The sequence below is a fragment of the Mus caroli genome, unplaced genomic scaffold (assembly GCF_978045245.1).
Source record: "Mus caroli unplaced genomic scaffold, Mus_caroli_1 scaffold_14, whole genome shotgun sequence".
NCBI classification, from domain to species: domain Eukaryota; kingdom Metazoa; phylum Chordata; class Mammalia; order Rodentia; family Muridae; genus Mus; species Mus caroli.
Genome location: NW_028227269.1, coordinates 29,271,893 through 29,298,413, shown reverse-complemented (window position 1 = coordinate 29,298,413; position 26,521 = coordinate 29,271,893). Strand labels below are relative to the sequence as shown.

The 26,521-nt window shown below is 45.6% G+C and overlaps 1 protein-coding gene across 3 annotated transcripts in view; it reads right to left on the bottom strand.

The window, feature by feature from the left end:
* Lamb1 (laminin subunit beta 1) overlaps window positions 1-10,204 on the bottom strand; it is a 67,062-nt gene extending 56,858 nt beyond the window's left edge. Inside the window, exons 1-5 of one of the 3 annotated variants that reach the window (XM_029484614.1) lie at window positions 10,187-10,204; window positions 8,908-9,029; window positions 7,634-7,809; window positions 5,291-5,426; window positions 2,256-2,329 (exon numbers count right to left, since the gene is read on the bottom strand). In XM_029484614.1, coding sequence (XP_029340474.1) covers window positions 2,256-2,329; window positions 5,291-5,426; window positions 7,634-7,809; window positions 8,908-8,944 — 423 coding nt within the window. In that variant the 5' untranslated portion in view covers window positions 8,945-9,029; window positions 10,187-10,204. Of the gene's footprint in view, window positions 1-2,255; window positions 2,330-5,290; window positions 5,427-7,633; window positions 7,810-8,907; window positions 9,247-10,186 lie in introns of those variants that run through there. The other 2 variants (XM_021179111.2, XM_021179110.3) reach the window with 2 other exon arrangements.
* Window positions 10,205-26,521: the final 16,317 nt, after the last annotated feature.

Below are 26,521 nucleotides of genomic sequence, written 5' to 3'. Positions count from 1 at the left end.
CAGCAAAGAGTTAAGGTCCTGCTGACTGGGGCCTGCTTCTCCATACTTACTTTCTTCACCTCCCTGACCTTGAAACAAATGGATGCAGTACTTATTGAACAAGTCTTGCCCAAAGAGCACAGCAAAGGTGTCACTGTTCTCAGACCAATGGCAGTTTTCCTTTATATCTTCCCTCTGAAATCTTTCTCATCCCTCCTGGCCCAGGTAAAGGGTACGATTGGTCTCCGCTCCTGAAGTTTTTTCCTTATGCCAGGCTGTTATGTAATACTTTCCTCCCAAGATTTAAACTAAAGATTCCATCCTGAAGGAAGCTCCTTGAGCAGGAAGGGAAACAACTCAAAACAGCTCCAGGAAGTCCCTGAAACTGACCAGATTCTCTAGGTCCCAAATATAAGCTGAGAGGAGGAAGCCAAGCAGCAAAGAAAACTCTCAGACAAAACCAACTATGAGACAAGCAGTAATTAGCTGAGCTGCCTGAAAGAGGTTTAGATCAACCGAGGCACACAGAAAGGACACTCTCTAACCTGTTGAGTGGCCTGCAGGCTATGCAGAGGGTTCCAGGTTTCCCAGCTTTTGTGAGCTGTCATCAATGCTGTAGTGGGCCTTGGAGTTGCAACTATCTGAGTCATTTCTGCTCCTATAAGTAACCCCTCACCCACATTTCTATAAGTAACTGTTATACCACCAATTCCTGTAACTCCAATAAAACTCACTGGCTCACCAATGCGCTGGACTCTGGTAGCATCAGCACGGGTACTTTGGTCTGTCAGGGGTTTCCTATCTGGGGTAGGAGTAGATGAATGGGTTTTGTTTCCCCAGGAAAAGTCTTCTCACAATACAAGCTAACAGACTAGCTGGCCCAGAGCATGGCAAACGCGTGGGTTCTGCTGTCTCACAGAAGCTGGAACCTGGAAGGATGAACCTTCTCCCTCATGCTGAGGTCCACATCCTATACCTACAGTCCACACCTCAGCACCTTCTCAGACTAACCTTCAGCACCTAGGTGTAGAACAGAATCTCATCTCTGGCCCACTAGTCCACAGAATATGCACTCTAAGGATTTTGAACGTAAATGAACTCAGAGCCATCCACGTCTGTGTAGCAGATGCTCTCTCCAAAGTAAGACGGTGCCACGAACATCAATAAAGAGGACTGTAAATATTTTAAAGGTCACAAAACATAAAAATGACATCTTCATGTGGGACAGAGTTTAATTTTAACCACTAAGGTGTAGTGTGGCCCATGAAAGGAGACCGCAGGCAGCAAGGAGTCCCTGATCAGCTAGTAATAGCCCTTATCCAACCACTGTCTGCATTTGGTGTCTCCATCACCCTGCCTGCCCCATCAGTCACAGTGGACCACTGGGGGACAGCAAAGGGGTGAGGTACACAGGCCTGGGAACCACAGAGCTTGATGCCCCTCCGAGTTGCATTCTGACCCCCACGCCTGCCCTTGCTCCTCCTCTGCTTCTCATACTTGGGTACCAGACAGAAGCGAGATTTCCATGGTTCCTTGCCAGCAAGATAAACTGATCCCCAGCCCCTTTTCCTAATCTGAGAGGATGCCAGCAAGTCCCCAACTCCAACTGAAAAGTACCCAAAGGTGATCTTCATCTGGGGAGCAATAATTAAATTATGAGTTTTATGTGTGCCAACATGTACTTTGAGCCATGTGAAGTCTGTCATTTTCAGGCAGCTGCTTCAGAAACAAAGGCACTTTGTACAGAGACATTCCCTAGTCCTAGAGTCATTCTACATCTTGAAAAGAAAAATGGAGAGAAAAAAAAACTAACTGCATTCAAGAAGGCATGCATTTTTCTTTAGGAACTGTAAAACTCGTCCCACAGTTTTGGCAAAATCTTGGAACCTAAGACTTGAAACATTACTTCGTTTTCAGTTACCAAATTCAGCCGTAGAATATGACCATGAAGGATCAGAGATGTACTCTGCAAATGTTTTATTGTGGTTTGGAAGGGAGTCAAGTGCTGCCTTTCTCAATGGGAGAAAGAAAGGGGTCTCTAATTAAAAGTTTATAGATAAATTAGGATGAAGTATCTACTTACTGACATGAAGCTAGCACGTGAGAAGGGCAGTTACTCATGTCCCTATTTTGAAAGCATCACAATTATCCCAAATTAGGACAACAATTAACATTTAAGTTCTCATTTAGGCCAACTCATATAAGAAAGATTGTCTCTGGATGTGGCAGTCACCGAGCTCTCGAGCCTGCATCCGAGGCAGCAGGGCTTCCTTTACCTTGAAAGTCATGATGAGATGAGTGAAGTGGAACTCTGCTTCCAGGTCCAGTTGGATAGTCACGTTCTCCACACCTGCATTTTCATAAGCAGTAAAGGAAATGGTAAGACCAACAGGGAACACCTCTGAACAGCTGACTCTCTTCTTAAATGGTCCTCAAGACCCTCATACAAGATTCCCCTTGTGTCTTAAAACTGGAGTTGATGTTATTAGTGTGAGGGTGGGACTTGGGGGGGGGGTCCTTTGCACTTCTTTAGTTCCCCACAAATCATTCCGGAGTTCTGCTTACTGGATCTGTTCACTGCCGCAGACATCTGGCAGAAGGCCCCTCTCAATACTGCTTGCTCAGGAAGCCACACCCACTGCCCCCAACCCTCCAAGCCAAAGGCACCCCCTCCCCCGACACACACTTGCAGTGCACAATAGGGGGTCAGTCTGCAGAGACACAGAAGAAATACAAATAATTACGTCCGTCCCCGCCCCCAACTGACTGCAAAGAAAGCAGGTTAGCATCACACCTGGTGACGTGTGCCAAGTCAGGGAAACTCATCCTTAGTGCAAGCGACCTTCCACTATACACTTCTGCCTCTGAGGCCAAGAACCCATCAGATAAATCAGCCTGTCCCTGAACAAACACAAACTTCTCCCCTTCCAGGGGAAAAGCCTGCGCAAACAAAGCTGTACGGCGCATGGTGCCCTGAGGGTCAGAGACCCACTTGAACACACTAAAAAAGCCACTGGAATTCCAGGGAGAAGAAACTCCTCCCCTTAACCCCCCAGAGACCCCGAAGATGCCTCCCTGGGTTAAGAGGACAGTTCTACAGTCCCTGTAAGGAGATGCCCCCAGGGTCCATCTTCCCAAGCAAAGAAGTCTGGAAGACAGGAATGTGTCAGAATGAATCATGCTACAGCTGGTATATTCTCAGGAAGTCAGTAGGACCTTTTGAAATAAACTTGCCTGCTGGAAAATGGCCAAGCCGACTGAGGGGGGGAAAAGTGGTCACTGGAACGGATATGAGTTAGTTGGAATGCTAAAGAAAAACACGGCAATCATAGCAATGAGCCTTATCTAACTCGCTAAAAAGAACCGGACAAAACCACGCTGGGCAGTTCTTTTTGAGTGAAGTATTAGCTGAGCAACTATACGTTTCTCCTCTTCTAGGCTTTTGAAAACCTGTGACGTTTGTTCAGAACTAAGAGAGAAATAATGAAACCAGGTAAAGCACAAAGCAAGACTAGCAACATTCCTGTAACAAAGGGACTGCGACCCCAAAGCGCATTCCTTTCAGATTCACAGCCTGATAAAGTAGGGTGGTTTGAGGTTTTCCTCTTATTTATGGGAAGAAACAAAATCCACAGAGAAGAGACCAAGATTATTTTATGGTGTGTGACTTGTCATATCTAAGAGTGAGTTAAAAGTCACTGGGGATTCCAGGCCAGGCCCTGAGCCCGAGGCCTTGGGTTCAACCTCACCCTCTAACCGCCCAGCTCCCACCCAACACACAGAAAGGAGATAAAGTCAGAATCACAGAGTCTTCCATTGTGAGCTATCAGACAACCCAGATGACAAGGTAGAGTAACAATGGGTGACTTTCTGGATGCCAAACCCCATCTGTCTAATCTCATCTTCTCTCTATGACAGAGCTCAGGCTCCACTGTTTGCAAAATCTTTCTGGCATCTGGGTCCTTTTGTTCCCCTCAAAGCTATTGAAACAAATGAACTCCTGACATCATTAAGAAAACCTTTAACCACATCGAAAACTATTTTAACATTTCTTAGCTAAAATGGGGCCATCTTCCCAATGTCCCAGAAGCAATGCAATGTATTTCTACTTCATTGCAGGGGTCACCCCAAAGCGTGGGAGGTCAGGAAGAGCGCCTAGACTCTGCTCACAAAAAGGCTGAAGCTGTTTCTGCAGACCTCTGTGACTCAGGTGTGCACTCCCTTGTAGAAACTACCAATTCTGAAAAGTTAGCTACATGCTTCCAGAGGGCCCATCTCTCTCTCAGGCAAAGTTTGTATCCAATAGGAGTCTCAAGACTGACCAATAAACTAGACTAGAATCCGAGTTCTTGTAAAAAAAAAACAAAACCTGCCAGTTACTGAAAGCCATAAAGGAATTCCTCATAACAGGGTGGGAAAATGACAAGTGCCAGCCAAAGATACAGGACACCTAATGGGCAGATCTAGAAGTTTCCAGGTTGTTTATGGAAGCTTACGTTCAGTACAAGGGCTCCTATAATTTTAAAAAATAAGAGGATGTAATGAAGTCCAGCATGCATGGCAGTCTCAGGTTGGGAATCCAATTTTAAGACTGAGGTAGGAGGGTTTCAAGTTTGAAGCCAACCTGTGTTTCATATAAAGCAACAAGTTGTTCAAAAAAAAAAAAAAAAAAAAAAAACCCACTAAGATCCAAGTTACATAGTTAAAGTAACCGGTTCACCAACTGTACCTTTGTTCCCTAGATTTCACATAGCCTTGGTTTTCTAGCAACATTACCATATCTGACTGTTTGATTTGCTTAGGCTACACTCACATCCCTGCTAAACAAGGAGACAAGCTGCCCAGTCTTGTCACAGTTCTTATTTTATGGGACGATCAGTTGTTTCAGGAATCTTCTGTGGCTGGAAGGTGGGGGAGGGGCTATGCATTTTTTTTTTGTTGTTGTTATCCATCTTCTTCCTTGAGGACTGGTAACAACAACAAAAAAGGTGACAGGCCTGAGGTGTGTAGCCTTCCCATGCTCTCTCTCTCCTGACTCCCTTCAGCACACACACACTCCCCAGAAGCCCCCACAGGGTGAGGCCTACGCAAACTCCTTTGGTCTAGCATCAAAGGCTGCTTCCTAACAGGTCACGAACTTCAGGATGGAGGGTCAGATTTAACTAAGTAAGGTGAGTGTTCCAGACAGTAATTCTGTCAAGGGCTCTAATCAGAGAACCAAGAAGCGAATCATAGTCACAAATACCCATGTGACCTTCTTCCCAGTTCCCAGACACACTCCATGGAACTTGCTCCCACACTCATCACGTACCATTTTCAGATTGCCACCAAATCTTAAGGCGGTTTGGAGCAAATGTTGTGACCACATTCTCAATGAGATGGCTGTCGGGATTGAGGGTCTCATGATAAGGATCTTGGGAGTCACATATGAAGCATTTCTTGTCCTCCTAAAAACACAACAGTAGCATGGGTCCATGAAGCAATGTCATTAAAAAAAAAAGTCATTAAATCCACAGAACAGAAAACAGACGACCACCTTCAAGAAAGATGAATGTGGAAAAATTATGGCCTATTTCTCACTTTTAAACTTACTGAACTGTCCAAAATGCTCCAGAAAACTATTTCTTCCTTTCTTGCAACTGAAGATCAAGAGTAAAATAGGGCATTGTTTCCATAAGCTACTAATTTAATCAAAATTAAATGTCTCCGCTTACATCTTGATCTCTGTGTGCAGCTTCCTCGGAAGTCACATGCAAAAGAGGTAACGGAGAGTTTTTGCTGACATAGTGCAAAAGGAAAGGAAAGGAAAACAAAAACAAGAACAAAACCCAAAACTGTCTGCCTGATTTTCTAAAGCCTACGTGAGGCAGGAACCATAGATGAAAAACCGCATCCTGAAGGACCAGGTTCTTAGCTTCTGCTTTCTCCAAGGATGGTGGAGAGGGAGCAGGCTGACCTGCAAACTGCTCAGAGTATCTGGGGCAGGAAGTCCTGTGCTGGGATCACCGTGAACGGAGGGCACTTCTGAGGATCCCACATGAGCACAGGCTAGAATGAGGACAGACTTTGGTTCCCATAGAAGTAAATTCATTTCTTGTTTTCTTTTTTCTTTTTTTCTAAATGAGAGCATAGCCACTGGAGGGTAAGATCTCTCCTCTTCACAGCATGTCACAGTGAACCATAAACAACACTTAGGACTTCTGTTCTCATTTGAAGCTTGGCTCTATGCCTACATTTTCTAGAATACAGATTATTTTTACATCAAAAAATGATGTTAAGCATGAAATAGCTACAGACCAATGCACATCTTATAATCAGAATTTGGTCAGAGATAATGCAATGCCAATATAGACTGTACTTTAACATTTGCATCTATTTAATTAACTTCTCACCAAAAAATTCGAGGATGGGGGATGGGGCAGGACCCCTGGGGCAGTCAGGGCTGGGGTACAAAGGGATCAGGAACTACAGTACCATGTTTTCATTCTCTACTCCTCAGTGTTTCACAGAGAGGGGAGATCCTGAGATCTCAGACCAGCATTCTACAGTGTCACAGCTAACCATACAAACCCGGGAGTTTGGCTCTCCTTGCTTTTAAGTGAAGTTTTCACTGTGGACAAAGCTGATTTCAGGATCTGGTGACTCACGGACAGAGAGAGCACCCTGACCTCTGAAGTAAATGTTAGTGAGACGTTTTAGGAGAAATTAAAATGCTAACATTAGAAAAGGTAACATGAATTGCCTTCATTAACTTGTAGCCAAGGAAACTTGTTCTGAAGAACAATTACCAGAACTACAAAAAAAAAAAAAAAAAAAAAAGTTTAATTATAGCCTCCCTTCTAATCAGGAGGAAGCAGTCTAGACAGCTCTGTATAAACCTGGAAGCAGAGGAGTGGAATCCACTTTGCCATGTTGTGACGCCATTATATTACATGTGCAAAGCCCAGGTCACCCACAGACTAACACCTGTTACTGTCAGAGGCCCCATTCCATTTCGAGCGTCTTTTTATTTTCCCCGGAGAGTGAGGTAGGGGTGGTGGAGGGATAAGACTGACTTTTTTTCTCACTTTAGCTCTTATCTAAACATGACCAATGAAATCTAAAACCTGAGACCACTTTCAGAAGCATATGCAGCTCAGAAATTTCATTTCCGTCTTCCACTATGATGATGCCATGACAACCAGGGCATTTTTCAGTAAGAAAGTATGTCGGATCATAACTGAATCACCTCGAAAGCCTTCAGCACTTGGGGCGTCCTTATACTTAAGCCAAAGATGGAAAACCCAACATCAACAATGCAAGAAGAGGACTGAACCTTCTTCAATACACAATTTCAAAAGGGTTTGATCAAACAGTATAAATAACAACAAAACAAAATACAGGGGACCGTACAGGGCACAGGACAGAGGCTAAGCTCATCTGCAGCCCCGGGCTTCCCCTACTGATGGTGGTGTTAGGTGGCAGGAAATGTTTGGCGGATGCGACTGTGCAAATGGAGGTTGGGACTGAGCTACTGGCTTCATCCCGGGGCTCCTCTGCTGGTTGTACTTCCTATCTGGATTGACAGCAGGATGTGGAGTCTCCTGGGCAAGCCCCTTTGATCGGCCAGGAGGAGGATGCAGCCCACAATGCATTCTCAAGACTCGCGTCTTACCTGCAGGTGGCTGACAATACAGTAGGGCTCTGGCTTGTGCAGTCCACATGTCGAGGTCACTGAGAGCTTTTGCGCTCGGCCGATAAGAAGGTCGCCAGTGGCAGGGTAGCAGCTGCCTTCCGCGCAGCCATAGCTGAACTCCGGTTCCTGAGCGCACACTCGGGTGCCCCATAGGGCTACAGAAGAGAAAAGCAACAAGGTTAGGAAGAACGAAGAAGAAAGCAACCGACAAGCCAGGGCAAAAGAAAAACAGCAGGAGGGGCAGACAGAGAGGATTAAAAAGAAAGGAGACTACATAGAAAAAACACGGTGGAGAGAGAGGCGCAGAAAAGGCCTGGAAAGCTGGGGCAAGGAAAAGAGAGAAGGATGAAATTAAAAAAAAAAAAAGACTCAGACTCGTCATTAGGTCTGACTAGCAGTCAGCTGAGCGCAGCACCCAGAAAATCCAACTGACTCTTTTGTCTACTCTGATCTGCCCCTCTATGAAAGGTGGACTGAGTGACCCAGGCACTTCGAAGTGTCTGGACCAGGGCGCAGTGAGGTTAACCCTGCCACGCGCTGCACACCCGCTAATGAAAACCCGCGTGCACAGGACAGTGAGTGCATCCTCGGTGTGAGTGTGGTTAATCTGTGGGCGTGGGGGGGGGGGACACAAAAATATGTCCGCGTGCACGCGCCAGGGTCACCGGCGATCGCGCCGGGTAAAGCATCGCGTTTGCCACAGAAGCTGTTTCCCTGAGCTAGAGATGGCTGGTGTGTCTCTGTAGTGGCTTCAACGCTTCGCCATTCCAGCAAAGCACCCGGCCCAACTGTTCATGGTGCCACCCCGAGACAAACAAGGATGGTTAGTTAAAGCCACATGGCTCCAATCTGTTCCCAAGTCGAAGCCTGCTCTGGGCCCCGACACTTTTGTGCGTAATTGGTTTTTCCAGGACCCTCCGCAGTCAGCCCAGTCACACCAGGGAGCCTGCCTTCCCAGTAGGGAAACAGCGTTTAACTGGTAAAAGGTGCAAAGCCCTGGAGCGATCACCTCGGAAACCTGCAGGAGCGCGAGCTCTGTGCGCAGAACCCAGGGGATGCGGGTCCGCGGAGCTCCGCGTGCGCGGTCCCTGGCCACCACCGAAGCGAGAGCGGTGGCGATCTCACGGCGTCATTTCCAACCACTCTCTCTCCCCCGACCCCCTAAGACTGCCTTCAAAGCGGGGGCAAACCGGTTTGGGGTTTTCTTCCCTAACGCCGGAGCACACCCCTCCCCCCAACCCTTATTGAGTTACCTAGGACACCAAAGGCGAACACCTGGAGCAGCCCCATGTGCAGTCCTCGCAGCCGAGGGGACGCGACACGGGAAGGAGGACGCAGCAGGCAAGCTGCCTGTCTTTTCTTCGGGTCTTCCTTTCTGGAGAGGTAGCGGGGAGAAAAGGCAAATGTTGGGAGAGAGGAGAGGGGCCCTTCCATTTCCTGCCGCTCCCACGGAAGCGGGGGCTGGGCCCAGGAAGGGGGTCAAGTCGCTTAGCTACTTTGTTCTCCTCACCCGACTGGGCGAGCGCTCAACCCGCTCCTGGCAGCCCACCGGCCCAAAGAAGGGAATTAGAAAGTTTCGCCTAGGGAGGAACCGAGGGAGGCGTCTCTGCTCATGCGCACATGGAGAGCGGGGGCGGAGGGGGCGGAGGACAGCAAGTTGGCTAGGGGTGGGGGTTGAGGTCCAGGTCCCACCTCCCCAGGCGCCTCTTTTGTTTTAAGGCAGCGTCTGCTGAAGCTGTAGGGCATTGGTACTTGAGTTCCCAGCGTGGGCTTGCGGGTCCGTTTCTGGGCGCGCTTCCCAAGTGGAGCAAGTTGGGGAGGGATGCGTCGGGGCTGATCCGGGAGGTAGGTGTGTAGATCGGCCGGCAAAGGGGGCCGGTAGGACCTACCGCGGACTCACACATCTACGTTTATAAGAAGTGAGTCACGAAATGTGCCCAAGGCTAGGAACTCTGGCTACAAGCGCTGGAGGGAGGTGAGCTAGGTTAAGCCCTTAGAAAGAGGGTCAACCTGTCTGGCTCTTAGGAACTGGAGCTCCTATAAGCATCCTTACACCACGACTCAGGATCAAAGAGCTAGAGCTTTGCGTGGGTGGGTGCTACATGTGTGGTGTCTTCCTATTTCATAGGAAGGACACCACTGGCTGCACATTCTTTGCGCACGAATTTATTCGGGACGTACCTATAGTCTCTGGCACCCAGGGGGTTATGGCTCTGAATTCTCTTCTGTTAAAATATACACAAAATAACCTGTGTTACCTGATCCCAGGTAATTTCTTGAATTCCTTTTCCCATCTCACGGTGGAAGGGTTGACACAGCCAGGAAGTTGGAGACTGTTGATGAGACACCCTTCTCCACACTACAAACAGAATCCTGCAACCACCTTAAGCACGCAGGGAGGGGAGATGGGGGCGGGGCTCTAAAGAAGCCTCTCTTAGCACTGCAAGGTTAAGTGGGGGTAAACAGAGGGTCTCTGTCACTGGGGGAACCTTAGAAAGGAAAAAGAGCTTGGGGACTAGACCCCAAACAAACCTTTGTAGGAGCCCAACTCGACTGCCTTAAAGCGTTCCTTAGTCTGACCCTGGAATGAGGGAGTTTAAGTCAGTTGTTAGACCAGTCAGATGTGACTACTTTCCAGCCATCACAAGGAGAAGGGATTAAGCGGCTGATTGGTCAGTTTTTAACTCAGCTGAAATGAAATTGGGCCTAGGGAAGTTTATAATCATTAGACCATAGAGTTCGCTGTTCTTGGAGTTTAGAAACCTGTGTTAATTATTCTCCAAATCAGCCCGTGCCCCGATGCAGTTTCTCCAGTATTTGGCCCCGCAGACGCTTGGGATTCCCAAGGGCTAGCTGCACAGCCTGAAGGGGTTGAAAGTACCCTACAGTTGAAAGGGTTTAATTCTGCAATGGGTGTCTATAGACGTTAAGAAAAAGAGTAATATAATGCCAACCTATGCTCCTTGCTCAACCTTTAGGGCCCATGGACAATAGTTTTATATTGGTTTACATCTACCCAAGTTGCAGGTGACATTCAACTCCTCTTTTTTTCCTTCCTTCCTTTCTTTAACACTGGTGTTGTTTTTTTTTTTTAAAGATTTATTTATTTTATGTATACGAGTGCATTGTTGCTATCTTCAGACACACCAGAAGAGGGCATCAGATCCCATTACAGATGGCTGTGAGCCACCATGTGGTTGCTGGGAATTTAACTCATGACCTCTGGAAGGGCAGTCAGTGCTCTTAACCACAGTGCCATCTCTCCAGCCCACAACTCCTCTTTTCTGAGACTGGCATTTGCTACAGTAGCAGACAAGTCCTGCTGGTTCCCCTGCCCCTGGCCAGTGAACTCTCTCTTTATAAAGGGTCAGTCACCTTCAACACTCTCAAGAGACTGGCTGCTTTCCTGACCACCTCACTCACAGGAACCAACACTACTAAAAACAAAAACTAAATAAGGGTTTTTGCGCTTGCGTGTGATGCATGTGCATGGAGGCCAGCTGTTGACATCTGGTATCTTTCTTCGTTATCCTCCTTATTTATTGAGACAGTGTCTCGTTGAATCTGGAGCTTACTGAGCCCACCTCATACTTGCCTCCTCTTCTCTGTGAAGAGCAACATGCTCATATAAAAAGCTGCTGGATCTCTTTCATCTTAACTAACCGTGAAAGGAGCCCTGGAGCACCTTGCATCCCCTGTCCTCCATTCCTTCCTCTCTGTAGCCCAGGCTCTTGCCCTTAGGGTTTCTGCTTCCTCAAAGCTCCACCTCTGCCCCACCACAATCCTGCCTGCTTCCATCTCTACCATGGCTCTTAGCTTGTCCAGCTGAATGCAGTGCAGTACAGTGCAGTGTACACACACACACACACACACACACACACTCTTGCACACACACACACACACACACACACACACACACGCCATGGTCCTCTTTGTCCCCGTAGGGACATATGCTTCAAATGACCACACCCTCCCTCTTTGAGACTCCTCCGGTCCTGGCGCCCAGGACACAATTCGGATGCTTCTCCCAGGATTTGACCTTTTCTATTTCTCTTTGCCATCTCTGATCCCGTAAACACCAGTGTTCCCCAAGGTCATATCTTCTCTATTTGCCTCCATTCACACATGGTCATCCACATCCAGGGACTCCACCAACTGCCCTCGTCCTCCTCTCTGTCTACATCTGTATCCTTTATCTGACTCAGAACTTTCTAACAGGCCACCAAGTGGCTCCACTTTGATGAACAGGCACGTAAAATTGATTCACAGCCGAGCTCATCCTTCCACCCACCCTCAGAGAACAAGATGAGTTAACTGTCATTTGGAGTATTGGTGCTGGAGTTCACCCCTTACCTAGAAAGCCAGGGACTTTCATGTGTCCTGGTGTGATTAGCAGGGAAACAAACTTGGAACTCCATTATTGTTAATAATGACAGTGACAGCAGAGGGTATAAATAAAATGTCAATGAAGCCAGCCCAGCTTGCAAATCATGGATACATCTCCTTCAGCAACTCCTTTGACCTAACCATGAGGTCCTGCTCTGACTTCCTAGCATCTAGCTGCCTCCCCACCCCTGGCATTCTTATTTCCAGATCGTGTCCTCTCTGGTTAGCTCCTCCCCAGGACTCTCAGCAGTCTTCAGAGTCATAGCCTTCATCATATCATTCTGTGTGTCGTCATGACTACTCCTGTGCCCTCTATGGTGACGGAGTTGCACGTCCACGTGGCTTTTTGCACAGCCTTTCCCTCTTCCAGCATTAAACCTGATGCAGCGTTTGTGACCCAATGCTCCAACTATGTGCTTATGCGCTTATCTCTCCCAGGAGACAATGAAGCAAGGACGAGCACCACATTTTCCCCCACCCACCCAGACACTGGCCAGCACACCACCAGGTCCACCCGAGAGGAAGCAGGGTTTGAATCAAAGTTAAGACTAGTCTCTGTTGTAAAAACATCCTTAATTCCTATATGTCTAGTTACCTACTATGAATTTGTTTCTAGTAGGAGGACATCACTGCCCTATTGAGTTCATTTTAGGAATACTTTCGAATTTTACACATGAACAAACTCTTGCAGCTTACTAAAGTATGTACAACGTCATTTTTTTTTTTTTCTGAAAATGTTGCAAGTTTGGGAGGAGTGGCTGTCTTGGTAATCAGCCTGCTCCGGGCTTCACTCTGGCCGGCTACACTTTCATTCATACCCACTCTGGAGAACTCTCTGATCTGGAATGGGCAGGTGGGATTGCAGATTATTGGCTATTATGTTTCAGAGAATATGGGGCAGGTATCTCCTGGAGGCACGTATTATCCCCACTTGAAACACTTCCACCCAGAACCACTTTCCAGGTCATCTCATTTCCCAGGATTTAAATGCCAAGTGTGCATCATCTTACATTCTGATGAACAGTGAGGCAGCGAGGACTTTGCATTCAAGACTTTGATCTTTAGATCGGAGAACCTGACTATTTACATAAGCTTGTTCTTCAGAAAAGTATTGGATTTTGGCTACTTTGAAAATTAGATTGAAGTGTATTTCTGGAGATTCAGAATTGACACCCCCCCTTTCTCTCTCTCTCTCTCTCTCTCTCTCTCTCTCTCTCTCTCTCTCTCTGTGTGTGTGTGTGTGTGTGTGTGTGTGTGTGTAGCCCTGGTTGTCCTGGAACTCACTCTGTAGACCAGGCTGGCCTCCAACTCAGAGATCCACCTGCCTCTGCCTCCCGAGTGCTGGGATTAAAGGCGTGCGCCACCACCGCTCGGCTCTTAAGTCTTATATATCTGCTTTTACAAGAAAATAATATGAATAATAGCACTTTGTCTGATTAAGGGAAAAAACAAAACCAACACTACCTGACTTAGTTCATTTCAGGAATACCAGATTTCACTTACAGACCAATTCTTGTGTATTGTGTTCCTACAACTTCCTCAGTTCCTGAATGTGCTGCTGCTTTGGAAGGCAAGAGTTGGGTGTCTCAGAGTACCTTTGTGCGTACCCCTTAAAGTGTTTTGAATAAGAATGGCTTCCATAGCCGTAAGCATTTGAACCCTGGGTCCCCAGTCGATCCTGTTTGGAGAGGTTTTGAAAGTACGGTCTTACAGGAGCAAATATGTCTCTTGCGACCCCATAGCCTCACCCTGTAGAGAGAATCTCTTGTACTGTATGGAGGCATCACCTGTCAATAAAATGCTGTTGGCCTATCAGCTTAGACAGAAAATGCAAAGATGAAAATGGAAGTTGTGGTACAGAGGGGTTTCTGGGAATAGAATCAGATGTGACGGAGGTTTGCCTCAAACTCTGAGGAGGAGACAAACACCTGAAACCGAGAAGAAGGTGACAGCCACGTGGCATGCTGAGAAGAGAATAAAATAGATCAGTGAGATATGATCTAGTCAGGGAATAGAGCCAAAGCTTTTGGCCCAAGCGTTTATTCATGTGTGAGAAGTCTCAGAGTCATTATTTCTAGGAACAAAGTGGACAGGTAGGAAAACATGAGGTGACAGATGGCTATAAGCACATTACCCCACTTCAGGTTCCCTCTCTCTACTTCCTGATTGGGTTTGAAGATGTGATTTCTCAGCTTCCTGATCCTACGGCCATGCCTGCTGCTCGTTGCCAGGGTCCCCACCGTGACAAACTCTTATCCTTCTGGAACCCTAAGCCAAAATAAACTCCTTTTTCCTTGGTCATGGTATTTCATCACAGGAACAGAAAAGTAAACCGCTCTACCCCCTGTATACTATGTAGATCGCACTCCACAGTTCTGTACTACATGGTCCTGTCCCTGAGAACTCTTTGAAGACTATGTCTGTACTTTGTCCAACTTTGCTTTGCCATTAGGGAAAGGGTTCTAGTGTATTATAGATATTGAATATCATTTGTCAGATGAATAAATAAAATTGATAGCCTTTTGTTTTCACTGCTTAAAGACACACAGGCACATTACTGTTACCCTCTGTCATAGGGAAACTAGACCAGGGGTCATGGTACACAGTGCCATAGACTTTATAGTAGAAGCTGTTGTTTGTGCTTGTGTTTGTATTAAGTCGGTTCCTCTAGTAACTTCCCTTGGATTGCCTTGAGGGACTAGTACTCTCCATTCCAACCTAGATGTTCCAATGGTGGCAATGGTGGTCAGCCATTACCACCTCCCTCCTTCCCATGAGTGGCTCAGAGATGGCTGTGAAGCTCACATTTTTGCAGTGACTGAGATTGTGTGTGTGTGAATTCCTGGGAAGAAACTGCCTCTCGGTCCCTGTAACTTAGAGTTTTGTGGCTGTCAGCCTGCAGTGGAGGAGGCTGCTTGAGCTTGGGTTAACACAGAAGGAAGCAGGAGGTGTATCTTTAGGACCACCTTGAAGTGTCATGATTTCGCTGTACCTAAGCCAGATGTATTCCCTAGGCTGGGTAATATGTTTGGATGTATGCCGGGGGAGTGACAAATAAATGTGGTCTTAGCTTAAGATTTCGGCAGCTTGCTTTCTTTAAACCAGCCACTGAAGTAGCCGCAGATTCCATCCAAGCTTTGAGGGCTTTGGTAAGTCTACATACCCATTGCATTTTACTTCCCAAGAAGATGGCAAGACTCAGTCCAGAGTAACTTTCTTTTATTTTTGTTTTTCATAAAAAGATTGATTGGGGGCTGGAGAGATGGCTCAGCGGTTAAGAGCACTGACAGCTAGCTCGTCCGGAGGGTCTGAGTTCAAATCCCAGCAACCACACGGTAGCCCACAACCATCTGTAATGGGTTCTGATGCCCTCTTCTGGTATGTGTCTGAAGACAGTGACAGTGTACTCACATATATAAAATAAATAAATCTAAAAAAATTAAAAAAAAAATAAAAAGAAAGTCCAGCAACAGTCCCAAAGTGGGATCCAACTCAAGGGGAGTTCTTAAGGCCTGATGGTCTGAGGCTATGGAGTGCTCACAAAAAGGGATCTATCATGACTGCCCTCTGAAAGATCCAACAAGCAGCTGAAAGAGTCAGATGCAGATATTTGCACCCAACCAATGGACAGAAGCAGCTGACCCTGCTGTTAAATTAGGGAAGGCTGAAAGACGCTGAGGAGAAGGGCGATCCTGTAGGAGAACCAGCATTCTCAATTAATCTGGACTCCTGAGATCTCTCAAACACTGGACCACCAAACAGGCAGCATACAGTAGCTGATATGAGGCCCCCAACACACACACAGTAGAGGACTTCCTGTTCATTCAGAGATGATGCACCTAACCCTCAAGAGACTGTAGGCCCCAGGGAGTTTAGAGGTCTGGTGGGGTGGGGAGTGGGGACATCCACGTGGAGACAGAGGTGTGGGGAGGAGGTATGGGATATGAAAAGTCGGAGGGTGGACGGGGTGGGGGGATAACATATGGAATGCAAAAAAATAAATTAATTTTTAAAAAAAAGAAAAAGAAGGATTGATTGATTGATTGGTGCATCTGTGTGAGTGTGCAGTATGTGTGCTAGTACTGGACCCTGTGTGTCCATGTAGACTCTACATTGTAGAGACTAGAAGAAGCTGCTGATGTCCCCCTCCGGCACTCTCTGCCTGCTAATTTGAGGCAATCTCTCTCTCTCTCTCTCTCTCTCTCTCTCTCTTCCTCCCTGTTCCCCTCCCACCCAGCTCAAAGCTAACATTTTTCTTGCTAGGCAGGAAATTATCAGGCCCTAGCAATCCCCCTGCCTTGGCTCTCCACAGGGCTGAGGTTACAGGGATGGGCTGGAGTTGGCTGGAAATTGGAAATGTGGATCCTGAGGTCTGAACTCCTGTTTTCCTGATTGCACCACAAGCTGAGCCATCTCTCCAGCCCACGTTCACATCTTCTACCTAACAGTAGATTCTATCACCCCCACCTTAGCTGAAAGTTCTAATCTTATGTTTACCAAGAACACCATAGAAACCCTATTAATGGGGGGTGAGTTTCTTCGGTTCTCTGTTTACTCTTTGATTGTGGATTTGGGCACCTGGTTGCTGAGCTGGCTCTTTAGAAATAAGTCACAGGGTCTGATGTCTGAGGTGGGGCTGGATAGCTGGAGGAAGCTCTTTTAAGAACAACTTTAAAAGTAGATTCGTAGCAGGATTAACATAAATGTAGCCAGCTGAGCACTTAAGATGTGAGTACAACCACCAACCCTGCCTTCAAGGTCCCTGGATTCTATCTTTGCTTTTATTCATAAGAGACTCACCATGTTTACTGAAAAACATCCTCGGAATATCGAGCAGGCAGCTGAGTATTAATTCCATGTTGGATGCTAAGTTTTGTAGAGGACAAAAGCAACTTAAGATGAAGTTTAGTGATGCTATCTTTTAAAACAACCCACCTAGATTTTTATTTTAAGGGCCGTTTCCAAAATTTTTATTCTGGTTGATGTGGCCTGCCTTTCCCAGCTCTGTAAGATTCAAAAACCCAATAAAAGCCAGAGGGGACGAAGCTGCAGTTTCATATTTCCTGTATTTAAAGTTTTTATTTTTCTTTAACTCTGCATTTTAATCCAGATTCTGTCTTTACTTGAAAAGCCAAGGCCAGGCTTCCCGTAAGTGCCTGAATCCTCCCCTCCCCTGCTCCCCACAGCTCCAACTGCACAGGGTAAGTATTAAGAAATGCAAACAGAATTTAAAAAGAAAAAAAAAAAAAAACTGCCTATGGTTTAAACTGGTTGGGCTCAGGGCATGTCTTTGTCCTGGAGGCTCAACGTGACAGGTGTGTAACCCAGAGAGTAGATTAGACCCACGTGGAGCTCCGGGTTGTTAATTATTACCCAGGGTCATTCAGGAACTGAATCTCATTCGCAAGATGAACACTGTGCTAAGTGTTTGTGGTTTCTCACGGAACAGATTCTAATTCCCAGTCTAGAAATTGTTACCTGGGAGAAGAGGATCTTGGGCCCCGTTGTGTTTCTGAAGTGATGGAAATGTTAGTAGATGCCGTGACCTCTCTCAGGCATGGGTAGTCCTGTGTCCTTTCCCACCTAAATGTCCATAGCCATTTAGGCGAGTCAAGACTAACCACAGTTCACCTGAAAGAAAGGTCTATCCCTCATGAAATCCCTCACAGGTATCCTGCTTGTTCTGGCTAAGGCTGCTAATCCAACCGAGGAAGCCCAGCCCAAGCCAGCCCAGCCCACTGGATGCATTTTTATCACATCAGAAAACAGTCACTCCTGTGTTTTACTTCAGGATTAGGTGCTGTTTCCCATATTGGCCTTCTGCTAACCTAGGATGACGCTGGGCATGCTGGTTCTCTTCACCATAGCTAACAAAATTCCTCCACTCTAGTGAGGGTCCGGGACTCACTGACTTCTAAGTGGTTCTGTTTAGAGAGCATCAAGTGTGGTCAGCCCAGAATCCAATCATCTACAAAGAGGTCCCTCCCCTGACCCAAGAGTGTGACGTCATCTCTACTTGGCCGACCTTTGGCTTTGGAAGCTCTGCCGACCTGGCTAGCATCGTAGGTCTACAGGAAGTGGCCCAGCTAGCATTGCTTAGGAGCCATTTCTTCAGCACCAGTGACTTTGCTATATACTCATAAGCAAGACCGGATTTACGCTAGTGTGTATATTACTGGGAAAATAAACAATGGCTCAAGGCGAAGATCTTCATCTTAAAAAGTAATGTTAGAAAGTAAATATTGTTTCCAAACCTAGGATTTCATGCATGTTAGGCAAGGACATGACTAGTGAACTAAAAACAAACATTTATATAAAGACGTGATGATAAAAGAGACCCATTAAGTGTCGAGGCCGTTCCCTTGCAATTTTGTTTTTAAGCAGGGAGAATGTATTTGTCTGAACTGGTTAAAAAAAAAAATCAAAGAAAAATTCTAACAAGAAAGTCTGTTTTGAAGTAAAAAATATTTGTTTTTCTTTGAAGGAAGTGGGCTAAGTTCTTACTCTGAAATACAGATCCCAAGACCCATGGAATTAAAACGCATCAGTCACTAAGAAGTGCCCTCACATCCAGGCACATCAGTCTCTTATCTGTGAAACGGTACAAAGTTCAGATTCCTTCATCCGGCTGCAGGCCGTTTCTTAATCTCTCTGAGGTCTCCACATTCCCCAGGTATCAGCCTCCCTCCCATCCAGATTTACCTTCCATTACCGAGAGTAGTATTCACTGCTTGCAAAACTAGAACCCTGCTTCCACTCTTTCCATCCATTCCTTGTGAACCACCTTCTTTCTTGCCAAGCCAGTTTCTCCTTATGTCACAGCCAGCCTAGCACTGATGGCTGTTTGGCTGTTCACATGCAGGACCTGCTCAGTCCTACCCCAAGCAGAGTAAGGACCTGGTCACGTGCTCATTGGAGGACAATGTTCTGGGCAGTTCTAGAACAGATGAACCATAAATCCAGGTGTCTTAACCTCTGTTGCTCACTGTTATGTCCCTGGCGCTAGCACAGGAGCACAACACTACAGCTGCACAGGGAGGATCTGCTAACTTACCAGGTATTGTATGAATACGGCTTTCCTGTGTGTTATGTTTTAAGTTCCCCGAGAGCATCTTAGAATAGACAGTGCTGTACACAGGGCTGCGGCCTGAGAGATGCTTATCGGGTATTTGTTGAGAGCATTCAGGATGAGGAAATAAGTGCCTGGGGCTATGGCCATTAAGCTGTTTGGAGAAGTCTTCGACAGATGACTCTTTCCCCAGAATACATCATGGCAATACACGGGAATAGTTTTTAATACATAGAGCAGATTCACTTCATGTAGTAGGATACACGAAAGACAGATTGTTTGCTCTGGTCTAGATACATGAGATGCTAATGTGTAAACTGTGAACTCAACATACATTTGTTCAATGATGACTCGGTACTGTAATGAAGGGAACATAGGCTCCACGAAAGCTACTAACAGGTAATGACGTCCTGGTCATATCAGAAGCTCAAGTTGTAGCAGGTGAATGGTAAGTCAGTGTCCCCAGGCACTAGCTGCGGTGTCTGTAATGAGATTCACAAGGACAACCGCATAAACAGTTATCCACAAGACTGAACTATGCTTCCCAGGAAGGCAATCTGAAATACATATTAGTTTCAAATGCTTTAAATCTGATTGGGAAAACGCACCAGATTATGCCTACAATGTTGTTTCAGTACAGAAAAACTGGAACTAATTCAAGCTGTCCATCATTAGTGGCTCATACCAAATACCTAAGTAATAGGATACTCAACAGTGGCCTAGAAATATGAGACCTGTTTTCTTTAAAAAGAGAAATAGCTTTCAATTGTGGAAAATCCTTAACTCGTGGTTGATTAAAGATAACCGCGTGTGGGGTTGGAGAAATGGGTCAACAGTCAAGTAGAGTACTCTTCCAAAAGACCCAAGTTCTGTTCCCAGCATTAGATGTAACTCCAGGGGATCGGATGCCCTCCCCTTGCCACCACAGGAACTCGCATATAGGTGGCACATACAAAGACACATAAAAAAACTGCCAAATAAGCCAAAAACTTACACCACCCCTACATTTTCTATATAGTCCCAATATTGAATGACACCTGCTTAATTTTCCTGACTGCCTAATTTTTTTTCTGCAGTGAAAATGTTCGAATGGTGTCTTATTTCAAACTTAAAGAAGTTCCCTCTAGTGCTGGCTTAGAAATGACCATTTATATTTAGAAGTGAGCTTGACTTTGACATATTGAGAGAGTTCACATCTGAAACAAGAGTCTGTCTTTTGCCCACATAAAGTTAAAGAAGAAATAAAGCTTGCTGATGTACCTTTAAAAATGCCAAAACTTTTATTTTCTTTCTTTTCTTCTTTTAATAAAAAATTGAGTTTGAGTATGGAGTATTATGGTCTGCTTTGGTTTGAATGCAATGTAAACATAGCTAGGATTTATTTTTGATAACTAAATGCTTTGCCTTATATTCCAGTCAAAATATAGAAAGACGTGGTAGAGACAGATTTTTCTCCTGCTCTGGGAAATATGTTGAATATATTCAAATCTTTCATGTTGCTTGTATATTAGCATTGCTTCCCCAAGGTAGGTTATTAGGCTTTCTATTTTGTTAAGGAAATAAGGTGTAGAAACATCTATACATTGCAATAATCTGCTCTATAGCCAGTACCACAGCCATCTGAACAGAAGACAAATACGACGAGGAAATGTGATTATTCTCAATCTCAGGTTTGGAGCTAGGGGTGCAATCAGTGGTGGAACACTTGTTTGGCATGCACGAAGCCTTGGGTTTTCCTCCAGCATGACAAAGGAAATATACACATAAAATCCCCAAACCTAGGTGTAGACTTTGGTCAGGTGCTTTGTATTGTAATGTTAAAATCTGTATCCCAAGGTCTAGTTACCTCAAGATGAGAGAATTCTCACAAATGCCAGCTTTTGTTGTGGAAACCTTGCTCCTTAATTTAAACCTTTGGTTAAATAAAGATGCCTGCCGTCTGTATGGGCAGAAAAGAGGCAGGCTTTGGTTCCTAGGGTGGGGGTCGAGGCAGAGACCACAAGAGAGCAGAGGAAAAAGGAAGAAGTCACTTTTGCTAAGCTGGATGGTGAGCACAAGGCCATGAGAGCCAGCCTGTTGGAGCAAGAGCGGCCCAGGTAGAACATGGCAAATGATATCTGGGTGTTATTGACAGGGAAGTAGACAAAATAGCACAGAAAGCTGATATCTGACCAGCTCTAGTGCTTTAAGGCTTTTTATAAATTTAAAGGTTTTGCATCTTTTATTGGGGAACCGAATGATCTAAGGTGGGGTAGAAACCCTCAAATAATATTTACCACAATACCTAGGTCAGTCACGTGTAAAGAGATTGATTTTCATACTGACTTATAAAAACTGTTAACTTTCTGTTTCCAGTGAAAGCAGCTGTCCTCTCAATCCTGGCTGCGTTGTCTTTCCCATTCACAATTTGCCTTCCTTAAATGAGTCATGGTGCGGCAAGACCAACACAAAGCTGAACCTGGATGTCATAAAGATCCCCAGCTGTTTAATCTAGATAGAGAGTGTTTATACAGCTTTCCCAAGCTTTGAGTTTCTTCCCATGGCACAAATCTCTGGAATTCCCAAACACTGGCCTGGCTGTCAGATTTATAGGCTCCAGTTAACGTCTACGTCTAGTTCTTTCCAGAGAGTTCAAAGGAAAGGGATACCTTTATTTGGCTCAATAGACTGAGACTCAAGAGTTGAATTCTCTCACAGAGTCACAATCTGGATTCCTGCTTGGGTCCTAGAGATTTGTGTACATGATACAGAGCTGCTGTCCTTTCTCATTTGTGTGTTTGCTTTTGGAGACAGGGTTTCTCTGTATAGCTCTGGCTGTCCTGGAACTCACTCTGTAGACAAGGATGGTCTCAAACTCACAGAAATCCACCTGCCTCTGCCTTCTCAGTACTGGGATTAAAGGCATGTGCCGCTATGCCCAACCAGAGCTGCTGTTTTTTTGTTTGTTTGGTTGGTTGGTTTTTTTAGCTATACTTATTTTAATATATGTATTAAATATTTAAAATGTTATTTTGACATCAAGACTTGCTAAAACTTGTGCCTTATGTCTTTTTTTTATTAGATATTTTCTTTATATACATATCAAATGCTATCCCGAAAGTTCCCTATATCCTCCCTCCACCCTGCTCCCCTACCCACCCAATCCTGCTTCTTGGCCCTGGCATTCCCCTGTACTGGGGCATATAAAGTTTGCAATACCAAGGGGCCTTTCTTCCCAGTGATGGCCAACTAGGCCATATTCTGCTACATATGCAGCTAGAGATATGAGCTCTGGGGGTACTGGTTAGCTCATATTGTTGTTCCACCTATAGGGTTGCAGACCCCTTCAGCTCCTTAGGTGCTTTTTCTAGCTTCTCCATTGGGGGCCCTGTGTTCCATCTAATAGATGACTGTGAGCATCTACTTCTGTATTTGCCAGGCACTGACATAGCCTCATACGAGACAGCTATAACAGGGTCCCTTCGGCAAAATCTTTCTGGCATATGCATTAGTGTCTGGGTTTGGTGGCTAATTATGGGATGGATCCCCCAGTGGGGTAGTCTCTGGATAGTCCATCCTTTCGTCTTCAGAGCTGCTGTTCTTTTTTTTTTTTTTTTTTTTTTTCGAGACAGGGTTTTTCTGTGTAGCCCTGGCTGTCCTGGAACTCACTTTGTAGACCAGGCTGGCCTCGAACTCAGAAATCCGCCTGCCTCTGCCTCCCAAGTGCTGGGATTAAAGGTGTGCGCCACCACATCCGGCTTAGAGCTGCTGTTCTTTTTTTTTTTTTTTAAAGATTTATTTATTTATTATATGTAAGTACACTGTAGCTGTCTTCAGACACTCCAGAAGAGGGCGCCAGATCTCGTTGTGGATGGTTGTGAGCCACCATGTGGTTGCTGGGATTTGAACTCTGGACCTTCGGAAGAGCAGTCGGGTGCTCTTACCCACTGAGCCATCTCACCAGCCCGAGCTGCTGTTCTTAACCAAGTACTTTTCCTAGTAATTGTGTGTGAATGTGTATGTGTATGTGTGTGTGTGTGTGTGTGTGTGGTTTTCCTGCACAATCAAATAGATTTTATTGAATAAATGCATAAATACAAGTAACATAAAACTTGATACTTAGCCGGGCGTGGTGGCGCACGCCTTTAATCCCAGAACTCGGGAGGCAGAGGCAGGCGGATTTCTGAGTTCGAGGCCAGCCTGGTCTACAAAGTGAGTGCCAGGACAGCCAGGGCTACACAGAGAAACCCTGTCTTGAAAAACCAAAAAAAAAAAACAAAACAAAACAAAAAAAAACTTGATACTTACAATTTTGCCCTCTTGTTAGTTATAAGTGGAATCCTATTTTTAAAAGCAACATGGAATATTGCTTTTAAATTTTAAATATTTTTAAAATTTAAAATAATTTTGTGAAATGTGTTTAATAAACTAAAAATGTATGTATGTTTACCTGTTCTCAAAAGACATACTGACCTCAAAAGAATATACGATTTTGTTCAATTACATTTCAAAGACAAAGTATTTTTGTTTGGTTAGCTAGTATTTCCCTTTCTCTTTTCTTGAGATGGCTCACTGGTAGAGTCCTTGTTGATCTTCAGAGGACCTAAGTTTGGTTCCTAGTCTCATGTCAGCTGTTTCACAATCACCAGTACTTCTGGCTCCAGGGGATCTGGTACCTTCTTCTGTCCTCCTTGGGTATCACACATATATGGCATTAATACAAAGAGGGGGGGAGGGGAGGGGGACGGGGGAGGGAAGGAGGAAGGGGAGAGGGAGAAAGGGGGGGGGAGAGAGCAAGAAGGAGAGAGAGAGCAAGAGAGAGATACACATTAAAGTTAAAATAGAATTACTTTCTGTGAAATTTATCACGTTATTTAACTTACAACATGGATCAGTTACATAAAGAAAACAATCTGCTGTATGTCTCTGGGTCTGTTTACTAGAGTCCAAGGCCAGTTAAAAGCTCAGGCTGTCTTGAAAGAAGAAAGAAGACTCCAGTGGGAGACCTCCAAGATGCCTCAGCAGGGGAAAGCATTCACCCTATGAACCTGGTGACCTCAACTCAACCCCCACAGCCCACAAAAGGTAGAAGGAAGGACTGTCTCTCAGAGGTGTGTCCTGACAGGTGTGCTTGCCCACATGCGTGCACACACACACACACCCTGGGTGGACACACATGAAGTAGAAATAATAAAAGAGAGAGGAAGGAAGGAAAGAAAAGCAGTGTGGTGTGGTCATAGGAGCAGAGATACAAAGTAACATTAAACAAAGTGTAACATTCTATCCCACTACAACGCCCTTGTTACCACTGCCCAGCTGTGTGTGTGTGTGGGACCCCGGCTAAGAACATGCCCTTCTTCAGAAAACAACAGCACACAAATAGGAAATGTCTCTAATCACTTACTCCCTATGTGAAGGTAAGGTAGCTTTAGATGGTGGACTAGATCATGGAGCTCGGGAGGCCCCCTCCCCTGCCTCCTCTAAGTCTGCCCAGCCCCACATAGTACTGCTGGTCATTGTACATTTTTCCCCAATCAAAAGTAACTTTTGCCGGTAGATCCCTTTTAATTAATTTTTGTTTTTATGTGTATGGACATTTTACCTCAATCTATGTGTCTTATGATGTCTTGTGGCTGTGACCATAGAGCATGATATGCTGCATTGTAAAGCGTGATAACGCTTATAAAGGAAAGCATGTAATTGGAGCTGGCTTACAGTTCAGAGGCTTAGTCCATGGTGTTGTACAGGGAAGCATGGAGGCATTCAGGCAGACAAGGTGCTGGAGGAGGACCTTGAGAGGCAGAGAGAGAGGGGGAGGGGATGGGGGAGAGGGAGGGGGAGAGGGGGGGATAGGGGGAGAGGGAGGGGGAGAGGGGGGGAGAGGGGGGATAGGGAGGGGGAGATGGAGAGAGAGCTAGCCACTGGATCTGGCTTAAGCATTTGAAAAAAAAAGCCACCCCCAGTGACATACTTTCTCCAACAAGACCACACCTTTTCCAACCAAGCCACACATCCTAAACCTTTTAAATAATGCCACTCCCTCTGAGCCTGTGGGGGGCATTTTTATTCAAAACACTACAGTATGAAGGTGCTCCGCACACATGCCCAATGACTGAGGAGGTCAGAAGAGGGCATGGGATTTCCTTGAACCAAAGCCACAAACAGTTGTGAGTGGCCATGTGGACACTGGGAACCAAACCTGGGTCCTTTGCAAGAGCAGCCAGTACTCTCAGTGAGCCATCTCTCCAGCCCCCTGCCGCTAGATTTTTAAGGGTTCTTTCCCCCACACTGTGAATGTGTTGTAAGCTAAAAATCTTAGTGTTCACTGTAGGGAGCAGAGGCTCAATAACCTGCATGAAAACCGTTTTATCACCAGCACCTCAAAGGAGGTAAACAAATTTAACTGTACTAACGCTTAGATTTTTTTTTTTTTTTTTTACACTGTTGGTGCCATGGGCAGGAGGTCTGGAGTGAACTTTGGAATGCAATGTATGTACTATGCTTCATCAGTCAGTGGTCACCTGTCCAGGGAGGATAACGTGCAGCCCTTCTGTCCACTAGCCTTTTGCATATATGAGGTGGAACCTTAAGACTTGACTGTTATAGTCATCCCAGGATGTACCCAATCACAAGGCAAGCACTTAGTTTCTCTGGTCAGAAGCTCTGCATTCCAATTAAGCATGCTTAGTAGAGTCAACTGTGTCGCTGAGGGTGGCAGGGTAAGCCGAGAGACAGGTTCCTAGAGAAGCAAAGGCTCTTGAGTGGACCACTTACCATTCAGTGAGTAAAGCAAGAGATGACATGTAGGATCAGGTTTTCTCCAGAAGAGAGATACTCCCTCAGTGCCAATGGACCAGCGGGGTGCTGCTTTCTGTTGCAGAAGTTGTGGCCGGCCTTAGGATCACTTTCTTTAGCCAAGGCCTCCTGGGGAGTGTGAACCTGCAGTTCAAAGCTGTGTCAGGCCATGCCTGTGAGGCCTTTGGTTGCTAGGCTTCTCAAGTTCTTTACTCCCACAACTCGGCAGAATTAGGGCTGCAAAGAAGTCTGATTAGCTGTCCAGTGAGTAGGAATGAGAAAGCATCTTATCGTTTTGTTTTTTGGTTTTTTTTTTGGGAGGAGTGGACAAGTCCAAAAAGGAGTGTGTACCCATAGCAGCTGCACACAGAGACTTGACCAAACATTTGCTGGCTAAAGACTACTGAGAGGCTTGCATATCAGATTTATCCATATGTAAATTTTACAGGAGATCCTATAATTATGTGTAAATATAAGCTCTTATATTTATAAATGTTTTTAGATGTGTCCTTGAATTTTCTTGTTCTTTGCTGGGTAGGGCAATCTGTTTCCAGGATGGAGGCTGCTAGAATGGAAAGCAACAGCTCTCCATCCTTTTGGCTCAATAAACTCAGCCCAGGAAGTACAGCTGGAGCCTG